This window comes from Amborella trichopoda, chromosome 11 (assembly GCF_054954075.1).
Source record: "Amborella trichopoda isolate Santa Cruz 75 chromosome 11, AtrichopodaSantaCruz75HAP2 v2.0, whole genome shotgun sequence".
Taxonomy (NCBI): domain Eukaryota; kingdom Viridiplantae; phylum Streptophyta; class Magnoliopsida; order Amborellales; family Amborellaceae; genus Amborella; species Amborella trichopoda.
The window spans coordinates 6,786,215-6,795,375 of NC_142346.1; the positions used below are offsets into that span (position 1 = coordinate 6,786,215).

The 9,161-nt window shown below is 36.2% G+C and overlaps 3 protein-coding genes across 3 annotated transcripts; 2 read left to right on the forward strand and 1 right to left on the reverse strand.

The window, feature by feature from the left end:
* Positions 1 to 1,049: 1,049 nt before the first annotated feature.
* Positions 1,050 to 4,463, forward strand: LOC105421440 (protein kinase family protein). The gene is made up of 9 exons (XM_088852465.1): positions 1,050 to 1,064; positions 1,551 to 1,668; positions 1,988 to 2,046; positions 2,154 to 2,218; positions 3,302 to 3,395; positions 3,532 to 3,582; positions 3,762 to 3,842; positions 3,955 to 4,066; positions 4,154 to 4,463. Exons 1-9 carry the CDS (start codon positions 1,050 to 1,052, stop codon positions 4,204 to 4,206), a joined length of 648 nt encoding a protein of 215 aa, XP_088708591.1. The 3' UTR covers positions 4,207 to 4,463.
* Positions 4,464 to 5,464: 1,001 nt separating this feature from the next.
* Positions 5,465 to 7,201, reverse strand: LOC105421441 (pentatricopeptide repeat-containing protein At2g20540). The gene has a single exon (XM_011628871.3). It carries the CDS (start codon positions 7,199 to 7,201, stop codon positions 5,570 to 5,572), a length of 1,632 nt encoding a protein of 543 aa, XP_011627173.1. The 3' UTR covers positions 5,465 to 5,569.
* A 2-nt stretch (positions 7,202 to 7,203) lies between these two features.
* On the forward strand, positions 7,204 to 9,147 carry LOC18444335 (putative pentatricopeptide repeat-containing protein At3g15130). The gene has a single exon (XM_011628872.3). The coding sequence runs from the start codon at positions 7,204 to 7,206 to the stop codon at positions 8,992 to 8,994; it is 1,791 nt and encodes a 596-aa protein (XP_011627174.1). The 3' UTR covers positions 8,995 to 9,147.
* Positions 9,148 to 9,161: the final 14 nt, after the last annotated feature.

Here is a 9,161-nt window from a genome sequence, read left to right on the forward strand (position 1 = left end):
GAACGTCCTTATGAAGAGCAAGAGTGAGTTTTTTTTCCCATAAAACCCGTAAGGTCCTTAGAAAGAGTAAGAGAGAGATTCAATGATACTAAAGATTTGGGTAGCTAAGAATTCAATGTGAGATTCAAATTGGCTTAAGAATTTTGTTGCTTTCTTTATGCATAGAGAAGTTTGACTATTTTATATTTATATTTATATTTTTTTATTTCCTTGGTGTATACAACATAACATTTTGAATGAGTCGTTATTTTACATATTTGGATCTTTGTGTTTCTTTTAGTTAGTTACACTCTTATATTCAGGGTCTTTTTTCTTGTTCTCTATGAACAATAATAATATACCTTGGTTTACAATTTTTGTTATTTACTAATATAGTTCTTCTGCTTGGTATTGTTGTTGTTGTTTCATGTTATGCCCCAATTTATTTATTATATGTTTTGTATTGTGACAACAAGTAGGCATTGTTGTTGGATTCATTGAGAGTTTAAAGTAAAAATTATCTAGTAACTATTACTCTAATGACACTAGGTAAGGCCATAAAATTAATTTTTCAATGGCTTTAATGTATCTATACAATTGCTGCAAATCATAAATCATATATTATGTCATTTTTACATATGTGATATTTTCACTCTGTTTTTTTTAGCCAAGTCAGAAATATTCATGATTCTATATCGTACCTTATTTTTGGGCGATCGTATTTTTTACCCTATTTTTTCTTCCGATTCTTTAAAATAAAACAGATTTATTACTAATGTTTTGATTTGCTGATATATTATTATTTCCCGACTTGCTAACTATATGTTGAGATGGATGAGTTGAAATACAAGAAGGGACAAAATCCGAAATGAGGATAAAATCCGAAATGAATACATTTGGAAGAATTTAGGTGTAGCACTAATAGGCAATAAGATGAGATAAAATAGACTTAGGTAGCTGGCCATGTGTGGCGCAGACTCAGTACCACACCTATTAAGAGGTGCGAGTTAGTTCAAGTGGAAGGCTCAAAAGGGCAAGGGGTAGGCGTAGTGAAAAGGATGAGGGGACTTATGGCCTCATTGAGAGTATGGCTCTTAACAAAGCAGAATTGCAGACCAAGATTCGGATAGACGACCCCAATTAGTTAGGAAGAAGGCTTTGATGATGATGATACAATGGGACCAATTACTTTTTGGTACATGGAGATCACAATCATCATTGACCATTAGATTTGAAATCGGGTGATTGAGGATGTGTCATTACTTAGGTCTAAAGTGCAAAACAAAATTTCTCGAATGTTGTGATACACTTTCATCTATTGGATTTCACATCCAATGGCTAAAAATGATTGTGGCCTCGTTGTATAAAAAATAAATAGTCCCATGTATAAACTCCCATAAACTATATGTCAAGGTATAATTACTTTTAGCCTTGATGTGTACACCTCTCATATCTGCAAGTTATATTTAACTTAGTTTTGTGCAACTTTATCTCCTTTGTGAAAGTTTGTGTTGCTTGCACTTTACATATAATTTCTTTGGTTCTTTTTTTTCTTTTTTCTTTTTTGTCAGGATGCTGGGCATGTCTTCCTAGTTCTGGAATTTTGTGCACGGGGAGACTTGGCTTCATACATTCGGAGAAATGGAAGAGTTGAAGAAGAGATTGCTAGAAAATTTATGCAGCAACTCGGTAATTTTACTAGGAAAGCATGTTGCTAATATGGGTAAACCATATTCCAATGGGTTATCCCTGTCCATTGAAATGGATGGTGATGGAGGGAGAGCTGGCCCCGTATTGGGGTCAGGTCATATTTTGGTGTGTCCACTCCCTATTGATCACTGTCAATCATCTAAAATTGATGTTGAGGACCTAATGAACTGTGATTTTTCCATAATCCATTAGATCATACTATACTTTTGCATTTGTGTTTGGATTGATAATTAATGGTTGTCCATTGCTTCGCCATTTGACAGTATTTCATAACAGGAAAATGTTTGTCATGTTGCAGGGTCGGGTTTGAATGTACTACATGCTCTTCATGTCATCCATAGGGACTTAAAACAGGAGGTTAATTATTCCTTATTTTTAGGAAGAAATCTTTTCATCTTTATCCGCTTAAAATCAACATTCTTCTCAATTTATGAAAATATTGTTTTTTCTTTTTTCTCAACCAGAATATTCTCCTCTCCGCACTTGATAGTGATGCAGTGCTAAAGATTGCTGATTTTGGTCTCTCAAGGTAAACATTATTGAGAATCTCGTAAAGTTGAAGATTCAAAATCTGTAATTGTACCTTTAGTTTGTCGATTGAAAAATATATCCTTGCTTAAATTATTACCCTGTTTGTTTCCAGCATGATTTTTTTTTTTTTTTTCCTATTTACGTTTTTATATTTGGACAGTTCTTATTAGTCTCCTAGGACTCATATCTAGATATGCGGTCCTTCTTCATGGACATATTTTTTAGGTATATATAATCTCTTAACATGGAGATTAGTAATGTGTAAGAAAATGTTAGATAAATCAGTAATGTGTAAAAAAAATAAATTTTAAAACCAAGAAAGATAATTTTTTGAGAAAATTTGGACCGTTGATTTTTAGCTTTTTTGGAAGGACCACTACTCTACATCCTTCTTAAAGATTGATGTCTGATGTCTCGGGGGGATGCAGATGTAGTTATGCACTCCCCGACCCCTGTAACACCTTTCCTTTATATTTTTCAGAACTAAATTGTTTTTTCCTACCATCTTGGCATGCATCTGTATTACCCTTTCATTATTTCTCTTCTTTCTGAGTCATCTTTACAGATTTTTGAGATACCGTAGTCTTGGAAATTACAAGTGAACACCCCTTGCTTTTGAAGCATCTAAGTTAAATGCATCCATTCAACTAGTTGCGCCAATATTTCCAAAACCATGGGCAGAATGAGTTAGATGTTGTTTGGTGTGATTGCTGCTACCCCTTGTACAGGGCAACTTGCAATCTCTGGTGTTTGATGTTTTTGTCCAATTTTGAAAGATCCAATGTGCAGATTTCAACTTGTGTTATATGGTCTATATTTCTGATATTCATTTATTGGTTTGCATTTCCCTTTGTAGTTATTTATTTTTTTTGTCGTCGTGCTTTTAACATCAAAATTTGTATACCTGTTCTGTCAGGGTATCATATTGATTTGCTGATTTATAGAAGCAAAAGCATGAATGTAAAACCTACCAGTTTCTGGAAAATTTTTACGTTCTTAGTCTATTGGAAGAAAAAGAAATGTGGAGACCCATAACTGGCTCACAAACTTATATTGCTCCTGCTGCATTGATTTCTATCATGGTGCTTGTCCCTGGCAATCATGTGGAGACTGTTTGTGGGTCACCTCCTTACATGGCTCCTGAAGTTATGCTGTTTCAAAAATATGATGAAAAGGTGAGATGCTTTCCATCCATTTTCCTTTTTCTCCAAGTCTCTATTTGACTGGTTCGTTATTTTTCCTTCATGTCTTTTAATTTGGCACGTTATAATTCCTGTCTAAATTGATTTATTTTATTTATTCTTCATTTAGCAAATTAAAATGGCTCCTGAAGTTATGCTGTTTCAAAAATATGATGAAAAGGTGAGATGCTTTCCATCCATTTTCCTTTTTCTCCAACTCTCTATTTGACTGGTTCGTTATTTTTCCTTCATGTCTTTTAATTTGGCATGTTATTATTCCTGTCTAAATTGATTTATTTTATTTATTCTTCATTTAACAAATTTAAAACCGATATCTGACTATTAAAAACCGGTATCCAGGTCGACATGTGGAGCATTGGAGTCATTCTCTTTGAGCTTCTAAATGGATATCCCCCTTTGAGTGGGAGAAACAATGTTCAGGTTGCTTTCAATCTCGTTCCTGCATCCATGAAAATTAAAGGAAAAAATAGAATTTTTTAGATATATTCACTTCTAAATTGTTGTATAAAATGTGGGTTTAATTTTTTCGCAGCTGCTTCAGAAAATAAGGGAGAGTAAAAGCCTACCATTTTCACACATTATCCTTCCTGGTCTACATCCAGACTCTGTAGATATCTGTACAAGATTACTATGTTCAAATCCAGGTTAGGCATGTCAAACTCATAACCTAGTCATTCTGTCGAACAATTCAAAATCACGAATACATCTGATTCAATTAATCACTTATACAGAAAATCGCCTGTCCTTTGAGGAGTTCTATCACCACAAATTCTTGAGAAGATGAAGTGGGTCGAAGAAAAGCAACCAAAATGTCAAGGCACTTTGGATGAACACACAAACAAGACTTCAACTCTAAAGAAAAAAAAAAACAAAAAAATAAAAAAAAAACAAAAAAAAAAAAAATTTGTATATTTTTTTCACTTATAAAAACATTGAGGCGCCGTTTGGGTACTTGGAAATTTGTTACGGGACAATAGATTACAAGGAAACATAGATTCCAAGGAAATATGGAATTTACAGTGCCTGGGTATTATAAAGAAATATGGATTTCTACTGTTTGGATACAATTTTCCCAAAAATCAGGAAATCCAAAGAAATGAAAAGTGATACGTGAAATCCATTACGGGCGGTGATAAGTGAAAAATATATTACGGAAGTGTCGGGTGCGTGTTTGTCTACCCTATTTATGATTAAAAAAATCTTCACTTGTATGCCCTCTCTCCATAATAACTAGTTAGGTGGTCCCTCTCTTCTTAATCTTGTCCCTCTCTCTCCATAATAACTAGTTAGGTGATCCCTCTCTTTTTAAACTCGTCCCTCTCTCTTGATAATAATAACTAGTTATGTAGTCCCTCTCTTTTTAAACTCGTCCCCTCTATTTGAAGACCTCAGTTGACATATAAAAACAAAAATAATAAAAATAAAAATCAGTAATCAATATAAATTACACAACACAATCATAATAAAAAATTTCACACAACATAATCCTCATAAGAGATTACTAATTGAAATAACATACCTCTTTCGGTCTCCAATACCTCAAAAATTTTATACTGCAATTACCAAAATTTTTAGTTTACTAATCAAACTTCTTCTCATTTTTAACTCGTACCATAGAGTAGAGATTTTGAATTTAGTATCATAAATTTATTGTTTATTTGAAATTATATTGAGAGACATTTGAAAGACTTTTATAAAAAATAAATAAAAATAAGACTTATTATAATAAAATCATGTTATTCCAATCATATTGTTTCAATGACTTATCATGTTTAAACCAATTTCATGTTAGAAGACATGTGATTCGATGTAAGTGCCAAAGGCACTTAAAATAAGTAATAAATGGTATCATGATGACTCCAAAATGGCAAAGTTATTATTAGAAAATATTTTTGGAATGGTGATGATGTTATTATTAGAAATCTTTTTGGAATGTATGATGATGATTTTAATTCCGTATTTTAGTGGAATTTTATAACAAAAATAAAGAAATGATTATTCTGCATTTTAGTAGAATTTTGTGACAAAAAAAAGAGAGGATATTTTATAGGTAACAAGCCATTTACGTACTGTAATATATTCCGCCAAACAGGCCCTGAAGGTTTTGCTGTATCAGAAAAGAAAATTTCAAATGGAGTTTGATTATGTCATGCATTTGCGGCCTCCAAAAACTCATACAAAGCCAACTCTGTTAAAGATGGCTCCTCTTCTTTCTTGAGTTGATGAGCCAACACGCCCAACATTTCATACATCTTATCTAATTCTGGATGTGAATCATCTCCAACAACAAATTCTGTGACCACATTGTTCACCTCAATCGAGCTGCATCCTGGTGTTTTCTGCAACTTCTTACGCCTCATCAATTTTCTCACTCTGGAAACATCATCCCATCGGCCCTCGTTTGCATATATATTTGATATCAGCACATAGTTCCCAGTTTCCTTGGGCTCCAGCTCAAGAAGACGTTCCATAGCAACCATGGCTATTCTAGCATTGCCATGTGTTCTACAAGCACTAAGCAAAGACCCCCAAATTGTGGCATCTGGTTTAATGGGCATTCTCTGGACAAATTGGAGTGCCTCATCTAGAAAACCCGAGCGCCCATAAAGATCTACTATGCACCCATAGTGCTCCACCTCTGGGTCTATACAATGTTCCTTTGTCATGGACTCAAAGAGCTTTAAGCCCTCCACTACCAGTCCTCCATGGACACAAGCTGATAAGACCCCGAGATAAGTGATACTGTTAGGCTTGATGCCCTCGTTTTTCATGTTTACATATAGGTTAATGGCCTCTTGGGCCCTGCCATGACTAGCCAGTCCACTGATCATTATGGTCCAAGAAATCACATCTCTTATTAACATCTCGTTAAATACTTGGTTTGCTTTCTCTATGCTTCCGCACTTTGCATACATCTCTATCAGGGCGTTGCATATGCATGTCTTTTCCAGGAGCCCATTCTTATCTGCAAAGGAATGGATCCATTGCCCGGCCTCTAAAGCTCCTAACTGTGCACAAGCGGGGAGTATGGATAGAATGCTTATATAATCAGGTTTTGTCTCCGTAAGCTGCATTTCTCGAAAAATTTTCAAGGCATCGGCTGATCGCCCTGCATTTGTATACCCCGTGATCATTGCAGTCCATGAGACTATCGTTTTTTCAAGCATTTGATTAAATAATCGGGTCGCTGAATTCATGTTCCCAAGTCTTGCATACCCAGTTATGAGTGCGTTCCATGAGACTACATCTTTCTCCCTCATCTCATCGAACACTTGCTGGGCTGATGCTATGCTTCCGCATTTTGTGTACATGTCCATGAGAGCATTTTCAATGTATGTGTTCTGATCAGGCCCAAGTTTGCATATATGGCTATGAATCTGTTTCCCAAGGTCCAGAATAAGGAGGCCTGCACAAGCTTTAAGAATAAATGGGAAGGTAAACTTGTCTGGTGATATTGGTTCTTCTTTCTCTCTTGGCATTTGCTTGTACAGTGAAATTGCTTGGTTAAAGAGGCCATTATGGCTATAAGTTCTTACCATTGCATTGTATAGAAAAACGTTTGGTTTGAGCACTTGCCTAAAGATAGAAGCAGCATAGTCTATGTCCCCATTGATATCACATATATCCACCATTTTTGTGGCCAAGAAGTTGCTCTGGTTCAATCCAAATCTGAGAACCTGAGCATGGATCGGTTTCAACTCTATGACGCTTCTACAGCCTTGCAATAGAGGCACAAACTTGTCCTCTATTGCTCTAATGACCGTTATACTCGAACCCATCAATGGCGGAGCATCAGAGTCTGGCAAAGCATCTGAGCTTTTGTGCAAAGATGGGGTGGCTCGATCATGGCTCCCAGGCCCATGGATTTATTCTAAAGATGGGTCTTGAATCAAATTTAATTTTAACCAATTTTTTGGTAGATATGTATGCGAAATGCAAAAGAATTGACATATCGCAGAAGCTGTTCGATAGGATGGGTGAGAGAAATGTGGTCTCGTGGACATCACTTATGGGTGGTTATGTAAACCATGGGCTTGCTATAAAGGCCCTCTCTCTCTTTTCTCAGATGGTTCTTTTGGGGGTCCATCCCAATGAGGTTACCTTATCAACTAATCTCAAAGGATGCAGCTCTTTGGGTGTGCTCGTAAATGGTCTACAGATTCATGCTTTTAGTGTCAAATTGGGGTATGAAGATTATACAGTGGTTGGGAATTCAATTATTGATATGTATTCAAAGTGCAGTAAAATTGAGGATGCAACACATGCATTCAATAAAATGTCTGAGAAGAATTTAATATCATGGAATTCAATGATTGGGGGTTTCAGTCATTTGGGGCATTGGAAAAACTCTTTGTTTCTGTTTAGGAAAATGCACAGTCAAGGAGAGAAACCTGATGAGTTCACTTTTGCTAGTGTTTTGAAGTCTTGCACAAGCCTCTGCGCCCTAAAAGAAGGGAAACAGATCCATGGCCATCTGATAGCAAATGGGTTTTCAAAGAGAACTATTTTGTCAAGCGCTTTGGCTGACCTTTATGCGAAGTGTTCGGAAATGGATCAGGCAAAGGAAGTTTTTGATAGGATCTATGAGAAAAATGTGGTTTCTTGGACAGTTTTAATTGTTGGATATGCTCAAGCAGGCCAACCTGAAGAAGCCATGGATTTATTTCTACAGTTACAAAGAACAGGGGTTCCAATTGATGGTTTTGTTCTCTCAACCATGGTTGGGATTTTTGCAGACATGGCTCTATGTGAACAAGGAAAACAACTCCATTGTTACACCACCAAAGTCCCCCTGGGTTCTGATATCTCGGTACAAAACTCGATTGTGGATATGTACCTCAAATGTGGTTTCACAGAAGAAGCTCGTCAAGCTTTCGATGAAATGCCTTCAAAAAATGTCATTTCATGGACAGTGATGATCACCGGCTATGGCAATAATGGTTATGGCAAAGAGGCCACGAAACTCTTTGAAAAGTCGCAGAGTGAGGGAATCAAACCAGACGAAGTGACATTCTTGGCTACTCTCACTGCTTGTAGCCATGGAGGACTCATAGAAGAAGGATTCAAATATTTTGAACAAATGACCAAGATCTATAGAATTCACCCAAGGCTTGAACACTATGCTTGCATGGTCGATCTTTTAGGACGAGCCGGCAGGCTTAATGATGCTCTTAAGCTAATTAAGGACATGGGTTTGGAACCCAGTAAAGGGATATGGCAAACATTGCTTGGAGCTTGTAGAATTCATGGTGATTTGAAAATGGGTCGAGAAGTTGCAGAGGTTTTGTTGAGTTTGGATGACGAGAATTCGGCAAATTATGTTATGTTGGCTAATATGTATGCATCAGTTGGAGGGTGGCAGGAATGTGAGAGAGTGAGAGAGGAGATGAAAAGAAAAAGGTTGAGAAAAGAGGTTGGGTGCAGTTGGGTTGAGGTAGAGAGAGAAGTGCACTATTTCTATGGTGGTGATGATAAGCATGCGCGTATTGGAGAGGTGAGAGAGGTCTTGGATGATTTGTTGAAAGGGATGAAAGAGATGGGTTATTGTGCAGCCTATTCCTTGGATTTATAGTAAAGGAAGGGCTGAAATTTCAAAGTGAGTTGTGGAAAATTTGGTTAACAGACTATATTTATTTGTGGGACACTGATCTAATGCATCGGTCGTCTCATAGTATAATGCAACCACACTTTTAGAATAGAATAATGCTACCACACTTTTAGAAAATCATGTTTGTGGTA

What these genes read in the sequence shown, in the direction of transcription:
- LOC105421440 (XM_088852465.1), top strand. An exon ending in GCTGATTTTGGTCTCTCAAG is followed by an intron (nt 2,219 to 3,301) that starts GTAAACATTATT and finishes GATTTCTATCAT; the next exon opens with GGTGCTTGTCCCTGGCAATC. An exon ending in ATTACTATGTTCAAATCCAG is followed by an intron (nt 4,067 to 4,153) that starts GTTAGGCATGTC and finishes TCACTTATACAG; the next exon opens with AAAATCGCCTGTCCTTTGAG.
- LOC105421441 (XM_011628871.3), bottom strand. Translation starts at nt 7,201, where the DNA reads ATGGGTTCGAGTATAACGGTCATTAGAGCAATAGAGGACAAGTTTGTG.
- LOC18444335 (XM_011628872.3), top strand. Translation starts at nt 7,204, where the DNA reads ATGGCGGAGCATCAGAGTCTGGCAAAGCATCTGAGCTTTTGTGCAAAG.